The sequence below is a fragment of the Ziziphus jujuba genome, chromosome 4 (assembly GCF_031755915.1).
Source record: "Ziziphus jujuba cultivar Dongzao chromosome 4, ASM3175591v1".
NCBI lineage: Eukaryota > Viridiplantae > Streptophyta > Magnoliopsida > Rosales > Rhamnaceae > Ziziphus > Ziziphus jujuba.
This window is the reverse complement of record NC_083382.1, coordinates 31,779,554-31,805,673: the sequence shown is the minus strand read 5'-3', so window position 1 is coordinate 31,805,673 and position 26,120 is coordinate 31,779,554. Positions and strand designations below refer to the sequence as shown.

General features: G+C 35.8%; 2 protein-coding genes across 5 annotated transcripts; one reads left to right on the top strand and one right to left on the bottom strand.

Annotated features, from left to right (window-relative positions):
* Positions 1-1,860: 1,860 nt before the first annotated feature.
* LOC107415461 (uncharacterized) lies at positions 1,861-20,048 on the top strand. Of its 3 annotated transcripts, none has more exons than XM_048471544.2 (22): positions 1,861-2,088; positions 3,281-4,954; positions 5,054-5,413; positions 5,636-5,734; positions 5,854-6,012; positions 6,157-7,230; positions 7,471-7,584; positions 7,850-7,933; positions 8,038-8,199; positions 8,285-9,334; positions 9,606-9,719; positions 9,817-9,978; positions 10,090-12,894; positions 12,985-13,140; positions 13,246-14,352; positions 14,556-14,702; positions 14,966-15,217; positions 15,291-15,395; positions 15,489-18,344; positions 18,459-18,623; positions 18,699-18,947; positions 19,109-20,048. In XM_048471544.2, exons 1-22 carry the CDS (start codon positions 2,047-2,049, stop codon positions 19,835-19,837), a joined length of 13,665 nt encoding a protein of 4,554 aa, XP_048327501.2. In that variant the 5' UTR covers positions 1,861-2,046; the 3' UTR covers positions 19,838-20,048. The 3 variants fall into 3 exon arrangements, with proteins under 3 accessions (XP_048327501.2, XP_048327502.2, XP_048327500.2); XM_048471545.2 differs by having other exon boundaries at positions 5,851-6,012; positions 14,993-15,217; XM_048471543.2 differs by having other exon boundaries at positions 5,851-6,012.
* A 622-nt stretch (positions 20,049-20,670) lies between these two features.
* On the bottom strand, positions 20,671-25,725 carry LOC107415494 (pescadillo homolog). 2 transcript variants are annotated; one of them, XM_016023835.4, is made up of 14 exons: positions 25,417-25,725; positions 24,824-24,932; positions 24,611-24,696; positions 24,088-24,336; positions 23,859-23,984; positions 23,661-23,745; positions 23,460-23,570; positions 23,244-23,337; positions 22,849-23,132; positions 22,472-22,579; positions 22,262-22,383; positions 21,482-21,701; positions 21,141-21,362; positions 20,671-20,942 (listed from the first exon to the last, which is right to left on the bottom strand). In XM_016023835.4, exons 2-14 carry the CDS (start codon positions 24,842-24,844, stop codon positions 20,853-20,855), a joined length of 1,818 nt encoding a protein of 605 aa, XP_015879321.1. In that variant the 5' UTR covers positions 24,845-24,932; positions 25,417-25,725; the 3' UTR covers positions 20,671-20,852. The 2 variants fall into 2 exon arrangements, with proteins under 2 accessions (XP_015879321.1, XP_015879322.1); XM_016023836.4 differs by having other exon boundaries at positions 24,824-24,937; positions 25,417-25,724.
* Between the last annotated feature and the right edge of the window lie 395 nt (positions 25,726-26,120).

Here is a 26,120-nt window from a genome sequence, read left to right as displayed (position 1 = left end):
GCTTTATCAACTTTTCATTTATTTATGTGGTCTTACAAATGGTATATGGTATGTGGATACATAGAATATTTATAAGTATATCAAACTTTTTAATATTTTTCCTTATTTGTCGATTATTTTAGTTTTAATCGTAAGATTTGAATTTAAACGCGTAGGATTTAAAACTCTTATACCATATTAAAGTATTATTAATTTCAAAATTTTAACCTATTAGGATGCAAATTTATTTTGTATATTAACCCTTTCCAGCAAAAGCTAACCACAAATCATCTATGTTAATGTGTGCAAATTATTTTTTAATGTTCCCCTAATTTTTTACCAATAATTTTAGGGACTATAAGGGCGCAAGAACAAAATTTGCAACTAAGTATGTTAACCAAGCTTTGTTAGTATTCCACTTCATTTATAAGTTATTGATTTCAACCTAAAATTTATTAAAATTTTAAACTTTAATACCATACTAAATTATCATGAAAAAGCTTAAGTTATTAGAATACAAATTTATTGTATATATATATATATATATATATATCAGGCTGTGTTAACGAATATATCACACCCTCCATAAGATTCAAATAATGAAATTCTTTTCCGTTTGAATATGTAAACAATTTAGGATCAATTGGACGGTTATTGACAACTAATACTCTCTTTGGAAGTTTATTTGCTGTGAGATGGACTTCTGCCCCTTGGCCTACACAAGAATGGGACCCTCCATGCTTAGCCAACTCTGATCCCATCGGGCATGACACATGAACATATTTTTCTCAAAAGGCTAAAGATTCCATCTTTTTATTTTTAATTTCCTTTTTTTTTTTTGGGCTAATCAAAAGGATTCGATATTTTTCTATATATACAGATGTATATTACATAAAATAAATCACTAAACATTATTATCATAATCGTAATCTTTTGAAAGAATAAAATCTTTGGACTCATTGTAAAAACAGCCAATCAGAAACCCCCTTCCATCTTAAAATTTCCTTCTCCTAATTATTTGTTTTTCAGACATTTGAAACTACTTTTACTACATTATCTTCCACCATCTGCAACAATAATCCTATTGCGTCTATTAGTAAAATTGTTTTTATATAGAAAAAAAGAAAAAAAAAAGAAAAAAAAAAGCATAGTATATAGTAAAATATTCACTAAATATGCAGTGGTCACAGCTTTCAATCAATGTCAATAACTTCCTCCTACTGGTTGTTGCTCTTACACCAAAACCTCAAGATTAGTTTCCAAGTAAGAACTGGTGAGTAAGCTTTCAATTCCTTCAATAGTTATCCGAGGGAAAAAAAAATAAAAAAATAAAAAAATAAAAAAAAAGGTACCTCTCAATTAATATTTAGCTGAGCTTAATTAAATACTGCATATTTCGGACATAACAGAATTTAAAAAGAACAGAACCAAAAGAAGATAAAAATAATTACAATATATTTTGGTAGTCCTACACTGGGCTAGTGATTTCTGCTGCCATGAACCTAAAATTGAAAATATGAAGATCTATCATGCAAGATTCTTAACTCAAACATTTATATGATTGGGAAATTATAAATAACCATATTAAATTACCATGGGTATCAAAAAGTTAAACCGATAGGAAATGAATCTATTTGTGTAAAACTTTAAAATAATAGAGTTTTTAGAGCACTAGTAAATCATGTAATAGACTATGGAATTTTCACTTAAGCTGGATTAATCTGGCAAGGGCATGTGAGTGATCAATCAGTAGGACCAATGGACCATCGCATTAGTGGCCAACTCATCAAAAGATTAGCCTAAAACAAGTGGCATTTTGTCAGTTCCTGCCTACCTTTTAGCAACATTACTTTCAGCTAGAATACTACACATATCTAATGATCAAACAGATTCAGCTCAAAGAGCCAATTCAAAAAAGAGAGAGTTTGCACCTCAAAAAGTTCAGCTTAAAGCTACAAGAATTTTCAGCAACACAAAAGGAAATAAAACAGGTTTTAATATATTTTGGATCGAAACAGAGCTTCTTCATGCCATTTCATTTTGGATTCAAGTAGCTCTTCATGAAAAATGGCTACTGAAGCTGATATTGTAGAAGCTATGTCTCATACGGTATGTTAACCCAGAATCTTGATTCACCATCCACCTATTGAGATGGATTTTCCTGTGTTTGTCAGCATGATTATGATCTTTCTTCTATAATAAATTTCCAAAATAGTTGCTTCACAATTGAATCACGTACTGGTTTAATCTTTCGAGAATAGCATTCGCGGTAATGGGTAAAGTTTGCAGGAACATGCACTAGTGTGTAATATCTCACTTTACTTTTCTGTACTATTTCTTAAGAAACTCTCTGTAATTTTGATCTCAAAATGAGAAAATTGATGTCAGTTAATCAAATCACAATGATCATACAAGTAGAACTCAATAAAGTGGATGCTAAATTCAATATCTGATTAAGTTCGAAGCTTGTTAATCTTTTCACTGTCAGAAACTGAAAGGTTGCAGCGTTTCAAATTCAATATATGATTACGTTTGAAGCTTGTTAACCTTTTCACTGTTAGAAAGGTTGCAGCTTTTCAAGTTTTCTTTTTCACTAGAGCAGATGTAGTTTAGATTTCATTTTATTACACGATATATTAAGAAAAAGGCAATTCTGGGATCTGGATCAGAATATTTAACAAGAAAAAACTTTTTTCTTTTTATTACTTTTTTTTTTTAATAAATATATATTTTCTTATTAACAGAGTTCCAATTTTCGGGACCATATATCTTATAGATTCTGACAACTTTCTTTTGCCCAGAGAAGCGCCAACATATATATAGATATGTATAACCACTTTGGTTTCCTGGAAATCTATAGATTTGAGGAATTATTCTGTGAATGGCCTTAAGATGTAGGAAATTAATAACATATCTAAAATAACTTTTTTAGATTTCCTATAAATCTATAAACTTTGATGAATTATTTTATAAATGTCTTCAGTTATGATAACAGTGCCTATTAGGGACTGAAACATTGATATTTTGACATGCATAGATGAGCACAATAACCTAATTAAAGAAAGAAATAAAGAACAATATCAACTATGTAATATATAGATTTGTATCCTACTATATAGAAAATTGACCTGAAAACACAAACTGTAAAAAGCAACATTTACCAAAGAAACTAACACCCACCACATTGTTGTCGAACATAAAGCCAAACAAAACACAAAATGAAAAGCTGAGAATGAGAAGAAAAAATGAAAGATGTTATCTCTAATATAATTCTTAGTCAATTTCTTCTTTATATGTGCAGAAAAGAGAAGTAGAAGCAGTCACATACTTAACTGCTGCTGTTCAGCTTGAAACCACAAAAGATATGATCAATAGCACCTTCGGGACCTCAGAGGGTGGAAATTTTTTGGAACCATTCTCAGCACACAAGGTTGCCCCCAAGGTTGCCAATGAAGAGGTGAGTAGCTTTGAATATTACGAAGCTGATGAACCAATTCAATCAGAAAAGGAGAAGTCAGAGAATGAAAAGCAGCTTGGGAAAGGAGAACAATTAGAGACTTTAGAAGAAACAAGAAAAGAAGGAAATGAACAGACAGAAGAGAACACCACAACAGCTGAACAGGATAACAGAAGCCATGATATTGAGGAAGTAAGAGAAACTAGTCAAGAGATGGCTAAGATTGGAGAACCAGGACTCAAGATTGAAATAGAGGAATCTACGGAGAATAAGATAGCAGAGGAGCAGCATACTGAAGTAATCTCGAATCAACAGGCCTCCATTGGAAAAAGCCAACCTAGTATTGAAAAGGGCATCAAGGGCTTGGAGGAAGATGAAAAGCAAGAGATAGTGGAGGACAAGAGTACTAGTTTATCCGGTAAAGAAGTCCTCAATGTAGACAATATCTCTAGTGTTGATGCCATAGAGATTGAAGAAGAAAGAAGCTTCACAGGAGTACTGATCAAGGAAGCAGAGAAATCATTTGATTTAGTAGAGGAGAAGGTTCCTGAAGCAATTGGATCTAGCAAAGAAACAGAAACTGAAAAGGATGATAAAGAGAAGATCAAAGATAATAGCATTGCAAATGACTCAATCCCAAATATAGCTGCAAGTCAAGAAATACGGAATGATGAAGAAGAAACATCCAAAAGTGGAGATGCTGAAACAGACAAACTTGAAAAGGCATCCATCACAGGATTGAGCGTACAAGAAGCTGGGATTGAAGAAGAGGAGAAACATGATGAGGCCCCAGTGGCTCCAGGCAAAGTGATAATCCAAGATGAAATTGAATCAAATGAGCAAGAGAAAGATGGAGCTCCTGAGATACTCAATATTGCCGAAGCGAGCACACTAGATGTTACAAACCAAAATGATTTCCTTGAGAAAGCTTCACTGGCTGGTGTCACATCAAGTGGAAATGTTAACAACGATGAGATCTCAGAACAAAAGTTTGATGCTTCATCCATAATACATGAAGAAGGTATACAACAGAAAGATGAGGGGCTGGATCTAACTGAGGCTGCAGTTGAGGAGGTAAGAGATGTGGAAGAATCTACAGTTGTGGTGGCTGAAGACATTACCACTTCCAAACTCATCCTTGCAGAAGACCACAAGGAACAGGAATCAACAGAACACGATGGACGCATAGAACCCAGCTTATTACAGCAAAATGAACCTGAAAATAAGAAGCCTGAATTGAATGTGATTGCTGGGCAGCAAGAGACAGCAGCTTCGAAAGATGATTCCACAACAACTACCTATGTCAAAGAAGAGAGTAATGGAGCAGAAAGCACAGGGAAAGATTCCAAAGAAGCACAAGTAGATGAAAATGAAGCAGGAAAGCCAAAAGAAGAGGAAAGCAGTACGAAAATCAACAAAGAAGGCAATGTAAATGAACTTCCACCAGAATATATTCAACAAGATTCAACAGCAACATTAAAAGTCGATGGAGATGAAGGAGAGGAGTCCAAAGAGGAGGTAAATCTTACCCAAAAATTTTCAAGCTTAGTTGATTTCTTTGGCAGATTTTAGCTAGTTTGTATGCTTTTACTTAAAACTTTAAGTTGCTTTTTGCAGATTCTTGAGGAATCAGAAACAGTTGGAGCAGGTGAGAGCATATCAAGTGAGCATGTTGAAAGATGTGTTGATGTTTCATTAGTGAAACAAGAGGAAGTTATGGAGGAAGAAGCTGAGGACTTAGTTCCGATCAAAGCTTCAATAGAGGACAATAAAGTTGACACATTTTCTGCTGAATTGCCCAAAGATGATGGACATGACATAGTTGAAGATACAGAGAAGACTGTGAAGGTAGAATCAAAAGGTGAAGAGGATTCAGAAAAGGCACTGCAAAAAGATGAGCCAGAGGAAGCCCCAGATACAGAAAAGAAGGAAGAAAAGACAGAAAATTTGGAAAACACAGATTCCACAAGAAAGGAGGTAACTAACTTTGATATATTGATGGTGCATTTTTTATTTTGATCTACACACGTGGATTTTGTCAACGGCCAAGTCGCAGAACCATAAAATAGTTAAATTTTGTCAAACTTAGTTCTTATGTTAAATTTTCATTTTTTATTAAAAGAAATTGTTTTTCTTTATCATATTCATAATAAATATTATACATGCCTCATTCTGAAATCCTTTGGAAACTTCTTTTAGGTGATAGAGATCAGTATAGCAGGGCAAGAAACTGAAGAACAAATATTAGAGGAATTTACTAACGAAGGACCAAGCAAAGAGACTTCCAAAGAGAATAAGGTTTCCTTTTTTACAAAGTTTTAAAGCTTTATAAGAGATAATCGTTGTTGTATCTTCCAAATGTAAAAGACCTTCGCTCTTTTTTTTTTTTCTTTTTTTTTTTTTTTTAATTTAAGGAGTTTGCTGCATCGGAGACAGCACCTTTAAGTACAAATACAGGAGAGCATAACTCAGAGGAACAGACAATCTCGGAACTCTCTTCTTCATTAGCAGGAGAAAAAACAGTTGAAGATAGCTCAAAGGGAGATGAAAACAATGCAATAGGTTCAAAGGAAAAGGTTAGCTTATATACAAAATATGAATGCTCTTTACAAAATTATTAGCTTTTGAGTTTGTTAATTTAAAATTTTCATATGTTTGCATGGTCTTTACAAAATTATTAGCTTTTGAGTTGTTAATTTAAAATTTTCATCTATTTGCAGAAAGAAGTCAAAATTTCTGAATTCAAAGAACAAAATGTGGCAACAGATTTGACAAAGGAAAAAGAGCCGGAAGACAGCACAGAGCCTAATAGGGATAACTATGCTACAACAGCCACAAAGCATTTAGAGGAAGAAATACTTGCAGAAGAAGGCAAAGAAAACTTTGATCAAAATTCAGCGGTTGTGTCAGAGACTAATGAGAAATTAATTGAAGAAGAGATTCAGGACAAAGGAGTTACAATAAATACCTCCGACTCTGTGCCAGACAGGATTGTGAGTGAAGAAATAGGCTTGAAGGAAGCCGAACTAGATAACAAGGATCAGATTAAAAATTCTGACATTGCTCTTGAAGAGAAGGAATTGACAAGCAATGTAGATTCTGAAGTAAAACAAGAGCAAAAGTCAAGCGCAGAAGAGAGTGGAGAGGAGATCCCAGCAACAGCAAGTGAAACTGTGGAGCAAACAGAAGAAGGAACAGAAGAAATAGAAGACAAAACACCCACTGAAAAAATTGGAAATGAAGAAAAGATAGCCATTACTGAGACAGTCTTAGATGATATACCAGAAGATAATCTCCATGGACCTTCCGTAGTGCCATCCATTGATAATGAAGCCAAGACAAATGAAGCAAGTCATGTATCAGAGGAGACCCCAGAAAAAGATGAGTCTATTAAACCGAGTGATGTTCCTATATTGGAATCTGATGATATTGTGAGAGAGACTAAAAATGAAGAAGTCCAAAAGCAGAGCGACGAAGAGCTGCATATATCATCAGAGCAAATCTATGAGATAGCTAGCTCTGAGTCAGTAGATGTGGGAACTTTAAAGACGGAAGAAGCTACTGACTTTGCAAATAAAAATGAGGTTTCTGACTTGGTGATTTTGACAGATGAAAAGCTATCTAGCGAGGTGGATACTAGTAATGCAGTTGATACACGCATAGACAGTGAAAAGGCTATCCAAGAATACAAAGAGCCTGAAAATAAGTTTGAAGACAGCTTGAAAAGTGAAGTAAATACAGCTGTGGAATGCGAAGCAAATGCCAACAGGAATGATGATCTTTCAACTAAAGAGGTTAGAAGGATAACTCCCTTCACACTTTAATTATATTGTCTCTATTAAACCGAATCAGTTTAATGCACTTCTATTTCTGTCTTATAGTGCAAAAACGCAATAAACTCTGTTTCAATTGTTTCTAATCACCAAACACTTTACTTCTTTTTCCATCTAGTAAACATATAAAAAGTAGTCAATTTTAGTTTTTGCCATATTTTTCTCATATCCTGATGTTTAGAAACTCTCATTTCTCATTAGGCTTTGGAGACTACAAATGAAGGCCAAGAAACTGGAGAAACTGATAGCATCAAAGATTACTCTCCAGAATTTGCTGAGGAAGAACAACTTGAAGGGAGCACCAATGAAGATAAGGTTACCAGTTTACTCTTTTATTATAAAAAATAAATGTTTTTCTTTTTATGATTTATTCATTTCCTCCTGGAATATTTGATAATAAGTTTTATAGATCTGGAACCATATAAACTCCCATTAACACCAATTAGGAGCTGGAAAAAAAAGATAATTTGGAGACAAAAATAAAAAAATAAAAAAATGCTAATATGTTCCTGTTTTGTCATTGTCATTATAAATGCTATACATGTCTAATTCTGAAATCCTTTGGAAACTTCCTTCATAGGTGCTAGAGACCACTGTAGCAGGGCAAGAAAGTGAAGAATTTGCTAACGAAAGACCAACTGAAGAGAATTCCAAGGAACATAAGGTTTACTTGTTTTACAAAATTAAAGCTTTACAAGAGAATCATTGTTGCATCTTCCAAATGTAAAAGACCATTTTTTTTTTTCCGCCTTTCTTACCTTTCTTTAGGAATTTACTGCATTGGAGACAGCACCTTTAAGTACAAAAACAGGGGATCATAACTTAGAGGAACAAACAACCTCGGAACTCTCTTCTTCATTGGCAGGAGAAAAAACAGTTGAAGATAGCTCAAAGGGAGATGAAAACAATGCAATAGATTCAAAGGAAGAGGTCAGCTTATATACAAAATTTTAATTGGTTTTACAAAATTATTAGCTTTTGAGTTTGTTATTTTAAAATTTCCATCACTATGCAGAAAGCAGACAAAAATTTTGAATTCAAAGAACAAGATGTGGCAACAGATTTGACAGAGGAAAAAGAACCTGAAGACAGCAAAGAGCCTAATAAGGACAGCTATGCTACAACAAGCACAGAACATTTAGAGGAAGAAATACTTGCAGAAGAAAGCAAAGAAACCTTTGTCCAAAATTCCTCGGTTAAGGCAGAGACTAATGAGAAAGTGATTGAAGAAGAAATTCAGGACAAAGGAGTTACAATAAATGACTCTGACTCTGTGCCAGACAGAATTGTAAGTGAAGATATAGGCTTGAAGGAAGCCGAACCAGATAACAAGGATCAGGTTATATCTGTCATTGCCCCTGAAGGGAAGGAATCGACAAGCAATGTAGATTCTGAAGTACAACAAGAGCAAAAGTCAAGCACAGAAGAGAATGCGGAGGAGATCCCAGCATTGGCCAGTGAAAGTGTGGAACAAATAGAAGACAAATCACCCACTTCAAGAATTGAAAATGAAGAAAAGAGAGCCAATAGTGATATAATCATAGATGATGACCCAGAAGATAGTCTCCAAGAGTCTTCTACAGTTCCATCCATAAAAAATGAAGCCTTGACAGCTGAAGCAAGTGATATATCAGAGGAGACTTCTGCAAAGGATGAAATCCACCATGAAAGTGCAAAAACTCCTTCTGTCGAACCAAAAGAAGAAGAGTTACAGTTGATAAATAAGGCTGAGTCTGTTAAATCAGATGATGTTTCTAAATTGGAAACTTACGACATTGTGAAAGAGACTGAAAGTGAAGAAGTCCAAAAGCAGAGTGATCAAGAGCTGCATATATCATCTGAGCAAATCAATGAGGTTTCTAGCTCCGAAATTTTTAAAGATGAAAAGCTGTCTAGCGAAGTCTCAACTAGAAATGTAGCTGATACATGCATGGAAAGTGAAAAGGCTATCCAGGAATGTAAAGAACCTGATAATAACTCTGAAGGAAGCTTGAAAAGTGAAGTAAACACGGCCACTGAATTGGAAGCAAATACCAACCCGAATGATGAACTTCCAACAAAAGAGGTCTGAAGGACAACACCTTTTGCACTTTAATTATATTGTTGCTATTAAACTAAATAAGTTAAAATGCTTCTCAATCTTATAGTGCAAATGAGCACTACTGGCCAAACTGTTAAGGGTCGGAAACTTTTTTCTCATTGTTTTTAAACACCAAACACTTTGTTCATTTTTCCATCTAGTAAACATACATAAATTTAGTTTTTGCAGTATTTGTCTTGTAATTATGCTGCTGCATCTCACATCCTGATGTTTAGAAACTTTCATTTTTCAATAGGCTTTGGAGACTACTAATGGAGGCCAAGAAACCAGAGAAACTGATAGCATCAAGGATAACTCTCCAGAATTTGCTAATGAAGTACAACTTGAAAAAAGCACCAATGATGATAAGGTTATCAGTCTACTTTTTTAACACCATAAAGACACAGTATTTTCTTTAAAAAAAATTTGATAGCGTATTAATCATATTTTTTTTACTTGTTCTTTAGGTAATAGTTGGAGTGGATACAACACCTGCAAGCACAACAATAGGGAAACAACACTTGGAGGAACAGGACATTTCAGAAATTGCTTCTTCATTGCTACAAGAAGAAACAGCTAAGGAAATTTTTAAGGAGGACAAAGATGCTGTGACAAATTCAGAGCAGGAGGTGAGTTTATATTCAAAATCTGAATTTGTGGCAGATGTTTAATATTTTCTTCTTTTTTTTATGTTTTGGTGTTTCTCAACTTGTAACTTTAAAGTTTTGTCCTTGAAATAGAGAAAGGTCACAGACTTGGATTCCAAGGAACAGCTTGAGGTAACAGATTTGAGAGGGGAAACAAAACATGAAACCTTAGAGGAGAACATAGAGACAAATAAGGACCTCTATGTTTCGGGAACCGAAGAAGCTCCAGAGAAAGAAATGTATGCAGAAGAAAGCAACGAAGTCCTTGGTCAAGATTCTTCCTCTGTATCTGATGTCTCTAAGAAAGTAATTGAAGAAGAAAGTGAAGAGAAAGAACCTGCTGAACATAATTCCAAGTCTGTGTCAGATGGAATTGTGAGTGATCAATCAGGTGCCACATTTGATGTAAAGCCAGAGGAAAGTTCCAGCTCAGAAGAGACAAGGGAGGAAATTTTAATAGCAGCAAATGATCATGGAAACAAAATAGAGGATAAAGTGGAGGAAAGCATTGATACCCGAACCGAAGAGGAAGAAAAGATAACAACTAATGAGATGTCAGCTGGAACTGTGAGTGATGAATTGGGGTTGATGAAAGGTGGACAAGAAGACGAGGAACAGGTGAAAAGTTTTACTATTGCACCTGAAGAAAACGGTTCTGCAAGCAGCGCCACATATGATGTGAAGCCAGAGGAAAATTCCAGCAAAGAAGAGAAAAGAGAGGAGATTCTAAAAGAAGCAAATGATAATGGAGAAAAAATAGAGGGTAAAGTGGAGGAAAGCATTGATACTCAACCAGAAGAGGAAGAAAAGACAACCTCTAATGAGACATCAGCTGGAACTGTGAATGAGGAAGCAGGCTTGAAGCATGGCAAACCAGAAGACGAGGAACAGGTGAAAAGTTATACTATTGCGCCTGAAGATGGAGAAAAGATAGAAGACAAAGTGGAAGAAAGCATTCGTACTCAAACTGAAGAGGAAGAGAAGATAACCTCTACTGAGACACCAGCTGGAACTGTGAGTGAGGAAACAGGATTGAAGAAAGGGGAACCAGAAGACGAGGAGCAGGTGAAAAGTTATACTATTGCACCTGTAGAAAAGGATTCCGCAAGCAGCGCCACATTTGATGCAAAGCCAGACGAACATTCTGGCACAGAAGAGAATAGAGAGGAGATTCTAACAGAAGCAAATGATCATGGAGAAAAAATAGAGGATAAAGTGGAGGAAAGCATTGATGCTCAAACTGAAGAAGAAGAAAAGATAACCTCTAATGAGACATCAGCTGCAACTGTTAGTGAAGAAACAACATTGAAGCACGGCGAACCAGAAGACAAAGAACAGGTGAAAAGTTATACAATTGCACCTGAAGAGAAAAGAGAGGAGATTCTAACAGAAGCAAATGATCATGTAGAGAAAATAGAGGATAAAGTGGAGGAAAGCATTGATACACAAACTGAGGAGGAAGAAAAGATAACCTCTACTGAGTCATCAGCTCGAACTGTTAGTGAGGAAACACTGTTGAAACACAGCGAACCAGAAGACAAAGAACAGGTGAAAAGTTATACTATTGCACCTGAAGAAAAGGATTCTGCGAGCAGCACCACATTTGATGTAAAGCCAGAGGAAAATTCCAGCACAGAAGAAAAAAGAGAGGAGATTCTAACAGAAGCAAAAGATCATGGAGAAAAAAATGAGGATAAAGTGGAGGAAAGCATAGATACTCAAACGGAAGAGGAAGAAAAGATAACCTCTAATGAGACATCAGCTGGAACTGTTAGTGAGGAAACAACGTTGAAGCACGGCGAACCAGTAGATGAAGAACAGGTGAAAAGTTATACCATTGCACCTGAAGAAAAGGATTCTGCGAGCAGCACCGCAGTTGATGCAAATCCAGAGGAAAGTTCCAGCATAGAAGAGAATAGAGAGGAGATTCTAGCAGCATCAAATGGTCATGGAGAAAAAATAGAGGCTAAAGTGGAGGAAACCATTGACACTGAAACTGAAGAGGAAGAAAAGATCATCTCTAATGAGACGTCAACTGGATCTGTGAGTGAGGAAACATGGTTGAAGAAAGGCGAACCAGAAGACAAGGGACAGGTGAAAAGTTATACTATTGCACCTGATGATTCTGCAAGCAGTGCTACATTTGATGTAAAGCCACAAGAAAACTCCAGCACAAAACTGAGTGGCGAGGAGATTCTAACAAAATCATATGATGGTGGAGAAGAAATAGAGGAGAAAGTGGAGGAAAACACTGATGCAGGAACAGTGGAAAAGAAGATAACCACTAATGAGACTTCCTCACATGACATACCAGGAGATGATCTCTTGACATCTGAAGCTATAGAGAGATCAGATGAGGTAACAAATGTGGCAGAGGAAAGAAAACTTGAGATCTTGGAGGACAGTGCTGGGCCAAATAAGGAGAGCTATGCTACAATAGCCACAGAAGCCTTAGAAGGAGAAAAACTTTCAGAAGAAAGCAACAGTACCTTTGTTCAAAACTCTTCCTCTGTGGTTGAGGTCTCTGAAAAAGGAAATGAAGATGTGATAGAGGAGAAAGCACCGATTAAAAGCAGCTCTAGCTCTGACTCAACTGCAATTCCAATTGAAGAAACAGGCTTGAAGGTGGCAGAACCAGAAAAAAATGAGCCGGTTAGAAATTCTGAAATTGAATCCAAAGAAGAGAAGGGTCTGGCAACCTGTGCTGAAATTGAAATAAAACAGGAGGAAAATTCAAACACGGAAGAGAATGGGGAGAAAGAGATCTCAGCAATAGCTGAAAGTGGAGGAAAAATAGGACATGCATTGGACGAAACCAGAGAAACAGATAGTGTCGAGGATCATTCTCCAGAATCTTCCAATAAAGAACAACCAGAAGAGAACACCCAAGAAGATAAAGTAACCTGTTTACATTTTTTAATTCTATAAAAGACGTTATGTTGTTTGGTTTCTAGAGTATTAAAATTTTTTCTTTGCTTCTTCTGTTAGGTATTGGTTGGAATAGAGACAACACCTTCAAGTACAAATACAGGGAAACAGGAGCTAGGGGAACAGGAAATGTCAGAAATCTCTTCCTCTTTGATAGGAGGAGAAAAACCTGAGGAAATCTTGAAGGATGACAAAAATGCTTTGATGAAATTAGAGGTGAGTTTATATACAAAATTTAAATATGATGCTATTTTTTTTCTTTAAAAAAAAAGCTTTGGATAGTTCTCAGTGGCTAATTTTACAATTTTATCTGTATAATAGAGAAAGGACACAGAATTGGATTTTAAAAAACAACTTGGTGTAACCTTAGAGAAGAAAGAAGAGTCATATGAGGATCTCGATACTACAAGAACGATAGAAGCTACAGAGGCAGAAACACATGCAGAAGAACCCAACACAATCCTTGTTGAATATTCTTCCTTTGTGTCAGAGGTCACTAAGCCTGAGAAAGAGATTGGAGAAGAAATTAAGGAGGTAGAACCTGCTGTATATAATTCCAACTCTGTGTCAGCTGGGACTGTGAGTGAAGAAATAGATTTGAAGAAAGGCAAACCAGAAGAAAGGGACCAGGTGAAAAGTTATACCATTGAACCTGAAGAAAAGGGTTCTGCACCAGAGGACAGTTCCAGCACAAAAGATAATATGGAGGAGATTCTAACTGCAGCAAACGATCATGGAGAAAAAATAGAGGAAAAAGTGGAAGATAGCAGTGGTACTCAAACTGAGGAAAAAAAGATAACCACTAGTGAGACATCCTTGCATGACAAACCAGAAGCTGAAGCTGATCTCTTGACAACTGAAGCTGTGGAAAGCTTAGATGAGACTGCTGCAGGAGATAAGGTATCTGATTTGGCAGAGGAAACAAAACATGAAACCTTAGAGGACAGTGCAGGGTCAAATAAGGAGATCTATGCTACAATCACCCCAGAAGCTTTGGAAGGGGAAAAAATTGCAGAAGAAAGCAACAAAACTCTTGTTCAAAATTCTACCATTGTAGCTGAGGCCTCTGAAAAAGTAATTGAAGAAAATTTTCAGGACAAAGAGACTGTCTCGACTGGTATTGTGACAGAAGAAACAGATTTGAAAGAGGGTGAACCAGAGAACATGGAGCATATTCAAAATTCTGATATAGCTCCTGAAGAGAAGATTCTGGTAAGCAATGTAGATATTGGAATGCCACAAGAAAAAAAATCAATCTTGGAAGAGGATGGGGAGAAGGAGATCCCAGTTGTAGCATGTGAAAGTGGAGAAAAAATAGGACATGCTGATAAGAACTTTGAAGCCAGCATATCAGATGCTGAAGTGGTAAAAACCGCAACTGAATTGAAAGCAGAAAACACCGAGACAGATGAAATACAAAAAGAAGCGGTCAGATAAACATAACTTCATTCTTTGGCCACTGAATATGAAGCAAATTGATGATTGATTTAATTAAAGTTTATATTCTTATTCTTATATTGCAGCACTCACCATTATTATTGGCGAGCTAAAGTTTTTTTTCTTCCTCTTTCTTAAGGTAGATATGGTAGACAATAATTAATCTTTTATTGTTGTCAACTTCTTGTTAGCAGATCCCAGTGGTAGCATGTGAAAGTGGAGAAAAAATAGGAGATGCTGATGAGAACTTTGAAGCCAGCATAGCAGATGCTGAAGTTGTAAAAAGAACAACTGAATCAAAAGCAGAAAACACCGAGAACAATGAAATACAAAGAGAAGAGGTCAGATAAACATAACTTCATTCTTTAGAAACTGAATATTAAGCAATCTGATGAGCCTTAATTAAAGTTTATGTTTCTAGTGTTATATTGCAGCACTAACCATTAATTGGCAAGCTAAAGTTTTTTTCTTCAGCTATGCCAACTTTACATGAACAACTAGCTTGTTTGTATAGGAATGTTATTATGGTTCATTTCCATGTAAAAAATTCACTTCCTGTATTTTCTACTACCATGAAATGTCTAACATATTAGCTTGTATCCAGAATCTTGAATCAGTTTATCCTGGTCAGGTGCTTGTATATACCTCTGAATCAGCCACCCAAGATGAAATTGAAGAAACACATTCTCTAACCAAGGACATTCAAACAGAGCCAGTGCCTATTGAACAACAGGAGGTAGCACTTCATGGCGAATCAGAGATGAAAGTAGAAACAGAGCCCAGATTGACTGTTGAAGATGAAAGCAGCGAAATAGAAAGCACAAACGAGACCATAAAGGCTGTTATCCTTACTGAGGTTAGGATTCAAACTCATACAAATGTAGTGTCTCCAAATGTTATTTGTATTGACATCTATGAATGTTACATAGGTCACTGAGGAAATTGAGAAAGCGGATAAAAGTGACAACATTGAAGAACGGGTCATAGATAGAGAAAGCAACTTGACAGAACTGCATCCAGCGTCTGTTGGAGAGGTCAGCCAAAACGTTCATACTTTGTTGAACATTTCTACATTTTATGATTTCCTTCTCTGTAAATAAGTTTTGCAAACTTCAATTGTAATACAGGAGAAAGAATCTGGGCTGGTACTTGGTGAAAATCTAAAAGAGCCCGACTTCAATGAGACAACACCACCTATTGATTCACAGGCAGAAGAAGACACAAGCAAGAAGGGAGAAAGTCCGGTCACTGAAGCACCAGAAAAAGAAAAGATCCAGGATAAAGGAATAGATCCTGTGGATGTTTGTGTTGCCGTAGCTGAAGAAGGAAAGTATGAAGAGGAGATCAAATGCGACTCAGCAACTGTAACAGAGGCAACAGCATTAACAAACCTTGCAGATGCTCAAGTGGTCAATGAGACAGTCAATACATTTGATACTGCATCTGAAGAGAATGTGCTCAAATATGAGCCTAGTGTAACAAGAGATGGCAGCTTGAACCTTGAAAAAAGTTCCTCTAATTTGGTGTCTCAACGTCTAGATTTGGATCACAGAGACACAGAAAGAGAGAATGTCACAGGGGGAAACTCGGATGAAGTTCAGGAAACCACGAAAGCTTCTGAAGTTGAAAATACAGATGAAACTAGGCCAATCCCAGCTGTGGAAAAACTGGAATGGGATGAGATTGAAGAGGAAATCAAGGAATCTTCTAACATAGTGTCAACATCCGAAATTGTTAATGACCAGGCTCTCAGTGCAGGAATATCAGAAGCGCAACTTCAAGTACAATCTTCCACATTCTTTGCTGAGGAAAAAGAGCATGAAACTAAAACCACAACCAAGGAGCTTGAAAAAGAAAGCACAAAGGAAGTAGACAAGCAAGGTGATGACAACATTGAAGAATCTTCTGTTACACAGAAAGAAGAGCACGAGGAGATCAAAGTCTCTGAATTGGATGTGGAAAAGCTGGTTGCGAATGAAACTGAAGAAGATATCAAAAATGCTCCCGAGAAAGAGAGCAAGAATGAAGTGGAAAAGCAAGATGATGAGATAATTGAAGATTTTGGTACACACTTGCAGCAAGAAGAGCAGGAGGAGCTCCAAGTCTCTGAATTTCCTGTGGAAAAGCTGGTTACAAATGAAATTGAAGAAGATATAAAAAATGCTCCCAAAAAAGAAAGCACAAAGGAAGTGGAAAGGCAAGATGATGAGAGAATTGAAGATTCTTCTGCTACACGCTCGCAGCAAGAAGAGCACAAGGAGCTCAAAGTCTCTGAATTGGATGTGGAAAAGCAGATTACAAACGAAACCGAAGAAGATATAAAAAATGCTCCCGACAAAGAGAGCACAAAGGAAGTGGAAAAGCAAGATAATAAGAACATTGAAGATTCTTCTGCAACAAACTTGCAGCAAGAAGAGCACAAGGAGCTCAAAGTCTCTGAATTGGATTTGGAAAAGCTGGTTACAGATGAAACTGAAGAAGATATCGAAAATGCTCTCGAGAAAGAGAGCACAAATGAAGTGGAAAAGCAAGATGATGAGTGCATTGAAGATTCTGGTACACACTTGCAGCAAGAAGAGTACAAGGAGCCCAAAGTCTCTGAATTGACAGTGGAAAAGCCGGTTACAGATGAAATTGAAGAAGATATAAAAAATGCTCCAGAAAAAGAAGGCACAAAGGAAGTGGAAAAACAAAATGATGAGAGCATTGAAGATTCTTATGCTACACACTTGCAGCAAGAAGAGCACAAGGAGCTCAAAGTCTCTGAATTTGCTGTGGAAAAGCCGGGTACAAATGAAACTGAAGAAGATATCAAACATGCTCCTGAAACAGTGTCCCAATCTCATTCCCAAAGCGTTGAAGCAGTTAGCAAAGATGAAATCATAACCGATCAGATTCTTCCTGTCGAGATTACGTCAGAGCAATTTCAAGCATCATCTTCTACATTTCTTCTAAAGGAACAAGAGCAAGGAACTATCCCAACGTTCAAGACAATAGATGGAGAAAACAAAAAGGAAGTGGAAACGTTGGACAGTGACAGTAGCAAAGTTTTTGATGTGACAAAAACATCTGAAGAGGCAATCACACAGAAGGAAGTGACCAAGGAGCTCAAACTCTCAGAAGGGGTTGCAGAAATTTCAGGTGTAGCCAAAACTGAAGAAGAAATAAAAGAAGCTTCTGAAACATTGCCTAAATTTAATTCTGAAGAATTTGAAGAAGTTACTAAAAAAAAAATCATCACTGAGCAGACACTCCCTGAAGAGATATCAAAAGAGCAGCTTCTAGTTTCATCATCCACATTGCTTCCAAGGGAACAAGAGGATGAAACTGCAACCACAACCCAGAAGGTAGATGAAGAAAACAAGAAAGAAGTGGAAATTCTAGGAAATGAGAAAATTGTAGAAAAAGAAGAGCCAAGGGAGCTCAAAGTCTCTGAACCGACAGTTCAGACGCTGGGAGAAGATGAAATTGAAGAAAAAGAGTACGAAACAGTGTCTGAGCACAGTTCTTCAACCGTTGAAGTTCTTGCCGGAGATGAAGACATTGCTCAACAGGTTCTCCCAGTTGACAAAGATGAAGTCATCATTGATCAGGCTCTTCCCGCTGGCCTATCATCAGAGCAACTTCAGTTGCCAGTATCTACATTGCTTCCCAAAGAACTAGAGCATGACAGTGCAACCACAGTTAAGAAGACAGAAGAAGAAACAAGAGTGGTTTGTTCTCCATTACAAAGTGAGAAAATTACAGACATAATAGGAGAAATTACAGAAACCACTAATCTCGACATTGGTTCAAGTGAAATTCCTTCTAATTTTGTCTCAGAAAAAGCTCAGAATGATGGACTGTTCACCAAAACAGAAGATATTGAAGTCGACGAAAGTCATCTTAAGGTGGCAAAAACTGATTCGAGGACTGAAGAATCTCAGTCTGAGCTGATAATTGAAGCAAATAATGACATCAAGAATGAAATTTCAGATGAAAAGGTCAGCTAGATAACACCTCTCCCTCTCTCTCTCTCTCTCTCTCTCTCACTCTATATATATATATATAGTTGTATTATATTTAAAAAATAATTAACTTAGAGGCAACTTTAACAGATCAAGGAGGATAAGGAGGCCACAAATGGTTCTCAGCCAGTTTCTCTAGGTGAAGAAAATGTTCAAGAGAGCCATCAAGAAGTAGATTCGGAAACTAAAGAACATCCAGGAGACAAGACGGATGGACCTTTTAAGGCTGCAACAAATGAAAATAAGCACAAAGAGGTAAGTTAGCCTTTTCTATTGCTTTTCTCCTAATATTTTATAAAGTTGAATGGTTATAGTTTCTTTATAACACAGTTATCTGAGGCTGATGAGAAGGAAGAAACAAATGGAAACACCGAAAAGCTTATTACATCTGAAGAAGCTACAAGTGTCAAGGATCATGAACCGCTTTCCATAGAGGACAGAACGATAGAAGAGAACTCTCCAGCGGAAACAAAGGAGAAGAATGTCAAGGATGAAGTTCTGAACTTTGACACTGAAAACCAGAAAGATGAAGTAAATTTTGAAAACAGAACAACAGAGTTCACAAGCACAAGGGAAAAGGTCAGATTACATTAAAACGTTATTCCCTTCTTAGCATGAAACATCACTTCTAAGATTATATTAAAATTAAAATTACAGAATCGACTTTGAAGACCGTTATATAAAATAATTATGGGAAAAATACAAAAACTGAGAAGGTTGATAATTTCTCTCATATGCAGGAAACGGTGGAGATTCCACGAGAAGAAAGTGGTCTGGGATTAACAGAAGCCGAAAAAATCACTTCTGACATTAAGCAGCTACAGAAAAGCTCTCATGCAACATTGGAAATGCAGACTCCAAGAGAAGAAGATCTCGACAGAAGCAGCACGGCAACAACATTTATAACTGCCGAGAAAGATGTTCCACTTCCACCTACGGTACCAGACCCAATTAAAGAAACTACACACAGGACCGAACTGAAAAAAACAGAACCTCAAAACGACACTTCAGTCGATACAGAAATAAAAGTAGTGGAACGTGGAATAGAAGAAGAGAAGGGCGAGTCAGGTGGAAGAACAACAGAGACGGTATCATCAGCAGGAAAGCTTTCATTATCTGAACTCTTGCAGAGCACGACAAAGGTAACAAAGCGAGATGTGATCGAAGAAAAAGAAGCAAAAAGCAGTAAAGAAGCAGAAGGAGAAGAAGAACATCAAGGTGAAGCTCAAAAAGACGATGAAGAAGGAGAAGAGCATAAAGGGTCGTCGGAACCAGAAAGTGATGCACCAGTCATCGTAGAAGCCTCCAGAGACATTGATGTCAAAGTAGCACACAAGAAATCTCATAGCATCCTTTCAGGTGTTGGCTCAAAGGTCAAGCATTCGATTTCCAAGGTGAAGAAAGCAATTACCGGAAAATCTTCACATTCAAAACAGGGTGCTAAGAAACCAGACGATCCCAGCAGTTGAAAAAACCATGTGGAAATCCGTAAATATTTATTTAGTTTGGGTGTGATGTGTGATTATGCATCTTGAATAGTTAATGAACATTCATTTTGTAAAAGTCCATTCAAAAGCTTTAGATTATCAAAATGGCAGTCTGCCAAGGACAATACCATACGATTTTGTTTGTGTGAAGCAAATTTGAGTAATTACAGCTTAAGCTCACGAGTTTTTTGCATGGAGTGAAAATCACTCTTTTAAGATCTTATTTGAGAAATGCCCAAATTTGAGAATCAGGTTTGGAAAGTGTCAAAGAAAACTAATTTTATAAAATTTAATTTTTTAATAATTTAGCTTTTTATAAATTAATTTTAATCTGCGTAATAAAAAAATTAAAATTTAAAGACAAATATATATTTTAAAAATATTTTATAGAAACAACTTTACCATATATATATATATATATATATATTTTTTTTTTTTAAATAAAAAAACCCATCATTTTTCTAAAAAATTAAAATATTAAAAACTACTAACTTTATCTTTATCCATGCACAACTAATACTAAAAAATTACGAGGTCACGGAAAGCTGAAGAAAACGAAAAATTTCAATCATACCATCCAAACACTCGTATACATAATTGTATAAATAAAATTAGCGAATTTTCCATCATGAACTTTACGTCATTAAGAACTGCTATTTCCATTTTGTCCTTTTCCTGGCATATTTACCAAAAGCATGTGCAATCCAAAATACGAAATCAGAAACGAACTTACTATTGTTCATCGGTCTTTTACTTACTACACCGACCTCCCCACAGCAAATAAAATGTTGGGCTTCAAATATAACACAAGCAGAAAGGCAATTGTCGAATATCTTTTTTGAAAAAACTTTAGCCAACCACAATTCTAATTGGCAGTATTACCATGTCACGCTAAAAAGCTTCAGTAACATCATAGAAACTTTACTAGATCTCCTACCGGCTATTACAGATATCAGAAAGTAGACAATAAATAAAACAAAATTATGGTGGATAATTTTCAATTGCCATTTGATTTCTGAGATTCTTTGATCTTTTTCTTCCGTTCCTCGAGAAGAGCAACATGTGCCCGCTTTCTTTCTTTGCCAATCTGCATAGAAGGTAGACAGTTCATAAATCCAAATAATGGTACAAGAGGATGAAAATTTAAGAGCCACCAGGAAAAGACAACCATTCCATCAATAGACTATGTTCTCTGTATAACCATTAACCACAGAATTCAAATTGATATGGACATTTTATCTTTATTTGAAAAAAAAATAATCACGAGTCCTCATTTTAAAGTTACCTGCATGGCTTCGTAAAGACCCCTCTTTTTACGTGGCATCACAATCTTTGACAAGTTTTCAGTATCCTCGGCAATTTGTTGCATATCAGGAAGAGCTTCTTCCTTACCCTCCTCCATCTCCTCCCCAAAAGAACTTTGCATATTGGAGACAGACGAAGAATATTGGACACCATGAAGTTCCTTTTTCAATTCATCATGATACTGCTTCTCGAGGGTCATCATCTGCATCCAGTTAGAATTTGATATCTTCAACCAAAGTTTTCTATATCTCATATACAGAATATAGAATTTTTCATATAATCCTATAAGGGAATTATTCAAAATATTTCATAAATGCCTACCATTTGCTTTCTCTCAGCAGCTTCTTTAGCCTCAGCTCGATCAATAACACCTTCAGCCAGTAGATTCTGAGGATCTTCCAGATCATCTTTGCCAATGCCTGGTAATGGAAGGACTTCATTTCTCGCTGCAGCCTGCAACCTTTTAATGGTCTCAGCATACTCTGGAACATATCCCTCTGCATCATTGTCAACAAAAGGCGACAAATGTGGTGGAGGAACCCTGTTGACGAAACAAAGACATCAATTATCTGAGAACTCATACATATAATCTTCTCCCTCATTCACTCCTTACATGCATTACTACCTTAATCTATAATAAAGTATTAAGTTTATTTCTTTCTGAGTCCAAGATATATATATATATATATATAAATATATATATATATATATATTTATATATATCAAATTTATCATCATCATTGTGTCGTTGACTCATTGTCAATCCTAATGTCATCAAGGAACCTATGGAAACTTATCTCACCAGAACACGTCTGAAATCACATTACATGCTGCACACATATAGAAAAGGGTATTTATATACTTGAAAGTGTCAGATTTGTCAATTTCAAAGCTTTTTTTCATTTAAAGTTTTTCATTACCAATAACCTTTGTAAGTGTTAACAGACTAGGTTACAACAACGAGGAATAAAGGGATCATATAACATATCTGCATACAATTCTATTAAAACAGACATTAAGAGTGAAGCCAGGCCCATAACAAGCTATTCCATCATGACACATACCCAAGTTGTTAACACATAAATTCTCCAAATACATTACCTTCCAACCAAATAACCCTCAGTCGGCAAAATGATACGTGCATTTATACAATCATAAATCCATTGTGGTTGAACATATTCCCTGGAAAGGATTCTATGAGCCTGTGTTGGCCTGTCAACAATCTGAACATAAAGCAATCCCTCAGAACTGCAGTGTTATACATTGAATTGTTTATAGTTCAGTACACATACAATGTATTAAACAACATACCTGATGTGTAATATTTTCATCACCTTCACCGAATGGAGCATCATCTCCTTCCCAAGATACCATGCCACCAAATGCAGGAATAACAAAAAGTAACGACTCTCGAGGAACCTGAAAATAGAAAAGAAAAAAAAAAAAATTGATCAAACAAACAAAACAGGTTATCACAGCACAGATCCAATAAAAAGAAACAGTATTCAACAACAAAGTGTTATAATTGTAAGAATTATTAGCTTCCTCTAGCATCATTCTATTCACTTCCTGCATTATCCCCCCTTCTCATCTCAGCCACAAAACATCTTTGTTGTTGTAAAACAAAAAATCAATAGGAAAAGAAAAAATATTATACTTGGACTTCGAACAGAAAAAATTAAACTTACCTCACGGCTCAAGTAGAATTTCATGGTCCTGAAGAGTTTCTTACATTCCCTTGTATCTTCATCCTCTTCATCCTCACCAGAAAGATCTTCAACAAGGTGCATTAATGCACCAGGTTCATTGGAAGGGAGTTGATGCTGAAGTTGGGCAAGTCTTAGTTCGGACTCATTTAATGAAGTTTCCTGCTCACTCTTGACTTGTTCAGATCCAGACAAACCAGAAGCTTCAGAGTCTACCATGGAGGTGCTAGAGGTAGCAGCAAACCATCTTGATAATGCATAAAGCTCTGCACAGATATTAAAGAAGCATTAATTCAAAAATTCATTCGAATGAAAGAAAAAATATGCACAGCTCAGAGATGCTAAATCTCTAAATAAAAAACTTAAGACATAAACACCTTCTGCAAAAGCTTCCAACCTAGGATCAAGTATTGGTGGATACGTTACATTTATGGTGTGATATAGATGGCAATTCACAAAGGCAAGAAGGGTCTGTACAAAAAGAAATACAAAAGCAAATAATTAAGTGAGAGATAAAGAGATAGGAAGCAAGTCATAAGAGTAAACTGACCAGTTAAACAGAACAAAAAATAGAGCAATCATTAAGATGAGACCTCATTGAATTCCAAGAATGTAAGCATAACAGTATAATCTACATCATCAGGTAAAACTTGCTGCAAAGCATGGGGGGTCAACCATGTAATCTTTTGCCCCTGAATTTCTGCCTGCACAGACAAACATATAAATCCAAGTCCAATACAACATAAAACTGTTTCTACATTATTAATATGCAAATTTATCTCAAGAAATAATACCTGATAATATATGCCTTTAACAGATACAAATACTTTACGCAATCTATGAGTACGAGAAATGTAAGCTTGCCATTCATGACTTAACCTAGCATAAAATCAACAACAAACTAGACATAAGTACTGACGGCACAGCAAAAGGTATAAAAATATCATTTTTCTGTAAACTAAATTAATTTCTAACAGTTTCAAAACATCTACCTTCTACAATTATGGACCCGCTCTGCTTCAACTTTCTTCCTATCTGATACAGGTAAAGCTGCAAAAAGGTGCACCATTGTGAGACAGTCATCCAAATCTCTGAGTGCATCAACAAATTTTGGATACCTACATATCGTAACGTACCAAAAAACAAATGTTAGGAACCCAACATGGGAGAAAGAAACCTATAAATATGTTGAATATCTTTAAAGAAGAAAGATGAACAAACCTTTCCAGAACAAGTCTATCAAGTTTATAATCAGGTCTTCGTAACTCTAAACGATTTGCACGTTCTTGATTCTTCTTTGCCTTGGCTTTTTTTATTTTCTTTTCATATGCCCTTTGTTCTCTAAATTTCTCAAGCAGAGGGTCATGTTGAATGAATGCAATATCCTTTAGATGATAATAGGTGTGGTGATTTCCTTTCACCTTCTTCTTCGGCTCCCGGGGGTGGATGCCCTTTAAAATACATAGTTTTCTACAATTTTTGAAACCAAATCAGTGCATAATATTCAAAATCCTTCTTTTTTCCAAAAGCAAAGCAATAGTAAATATGGATATGTACCAGACATATTCTCTTTTAGGAACCAAAATGGTGAGAATGGTTGCTAAAACAGCTCAAACACCAATTAAAGGATAAAAGTCATCTTGGTCCTCAACACATACGAACATATAAAAAATATAAACCCACTTTATACAATTCCATAATGAATATAATAACTTTATCCCATGTGCAGGATGGAGAGATTAACCTGAAAAGGGGCAGACTGACTTGAAGTAGCTTGACTGCTTGCGACCTAGTAATGTACTTTGCTGCATTCCCTTCCTTCTTCTTTCCCTTTAAAGTTGCAAGGGAAATATATAAAAAGGTATAAGAAACAAAAAAATTTATACATTAAAATTCTTGATTTGTGTATGAATATATAGATGAATTTATTAAAGCAATACAGTATGTTAGAACTTACTGGAGGCCTGTAGTGCTTCATTATTGGAAGAAGTTAGGTAAGAAGAACACACACACGGAGGCTGGAAGGGAGAGTTTATGACTTGTATGGACACCCGGATTCTATTGACCTGCACTGTATCAATTGCACTGTGACTATGATACACAACGTAGCTGTACAACTTTTTCCACGTGAACAAAATAGTTTACATTCCACTTTTTTTTTTTGGTCTATACTTCTAAATTATTTTTGAGTTTATGTAATACAAGTCTTGTGGGTTTGTTTATTCGTAGTGAAAAATTCATATCTTTTTATTTTCACTCTCCCTTCGAAATCTTTAATCGATTTTGCATTTGGGCAATCAAATTAGAAGCAGATAACCAAACTAGAAGCCCAACATACCGGACAAACATAGCCAAGTAGAGAGTGAACTAGTTCCCAGATCAGAAAAGCAAACAACAACAAAAAAAAAAAAAAAAAATGTAATACAATATGAAAAAAAAAAAAAAAAAGTCAATTTTTTGCTTCAAGCATTGGAGGTCTTCGTTACTGTGATCAACCACAGAAGAAACTTCAAAAACAGTAAATATTAAACATTAAAAATAAATAAATACCTAAGCCCACGGATAGCCGAAGAGCTTCGATTCTGGTGTTAGATGATAGAAGAGTCGGGGCTTTGATGCACGGGCTTCCAAAGGCAAGCCTGTTCCGGAAAGTGGAAGTTGTCCTCTCAGCTTTGCCTTTTGTGCAAAAGCTTGTGCTCAACAAGAAACTACTTCCGAAGGCTAAGAGAAAACTGAAAAGCAGTAGATATTTGGAAAAGCGGTCGGCGAACGCCGAATATTGGCGAAGTTGGCTGGGCAGGTCAGACTATATAAAGGTTAGGTTTTTCTGTGGTAGCGCCTCACTTTGGAATTTATTAAAATTTTAAAAATAAAATAAAAAATAAAATACAATTTATATAACCCTCTCTGATTATGAGGATTAAAGGTTTGGATTTTCCGTGGTAGCATCATTTACATTTGTCTTGGCCGCTAGTTCTTTTTTCAGCTTACCCTAGTGATGTGAAGGAATAAAAATAAAATAAAATAAAACATTTTGAGAGTAGTAAATAATCATGATACACAAAAAAAAAAAAAAAAAAATTGAAGTAGTATATGGTAAACAACTCTTGAAAGATTTATCATCCGTTGTAATATTATTAAATTAAAAAAAAAAAACTTTTAAATCAATATCTAAATATGGTTTGTTTTATAAAACGTCCCACACCATAGAAACAATTATCAGTAACCAAAAACGAAATTAGGGAAAAATGTCA

Bases quoted from the DNA above. Each gene is read 5' to 3' on its own strand.
- LOC107415461 (XM_048471543.2), top strand. From the start codon at position 2,047: ATGGCTACTGAAGCTGATATTGTAGAAGCTATGTCTCATACG. The intron at 2,089-3,280 runs GTATGTTAACCC...TTATATGTGCAG, and splicing joins TAGAAGCTATGTCTCATACG to AAAAGAGAAGTAGAAGCAGT. The intron at 7,934-8,037 runs GTTTACTTGTTT...ACCTTTCTTTAG, and splicing joins AGAATTCCAAGGAACATAAG to GAATTTACTGCATTGGAGAC.
- LOC107415494 (XM_016023835.4), bottom strand. From the start codon at position 24,844: ATGAAGCACTACAGGCCTCCA. The intron at 23,985-24,087 runs GTTTGTTCATCT...TACGATATGTAG, and splicing joins GATAGACTTGTTCTGGAAAG to GTATCCAAAATTTGTTGATG. The intron at 23,133-23,243 runs GTGTTTATGTCT...ATATCTGTGCAG, and splicing joins GTTGGAAGCTTTTGCAGAAG to AGCTTTATGCATTATCAAGA.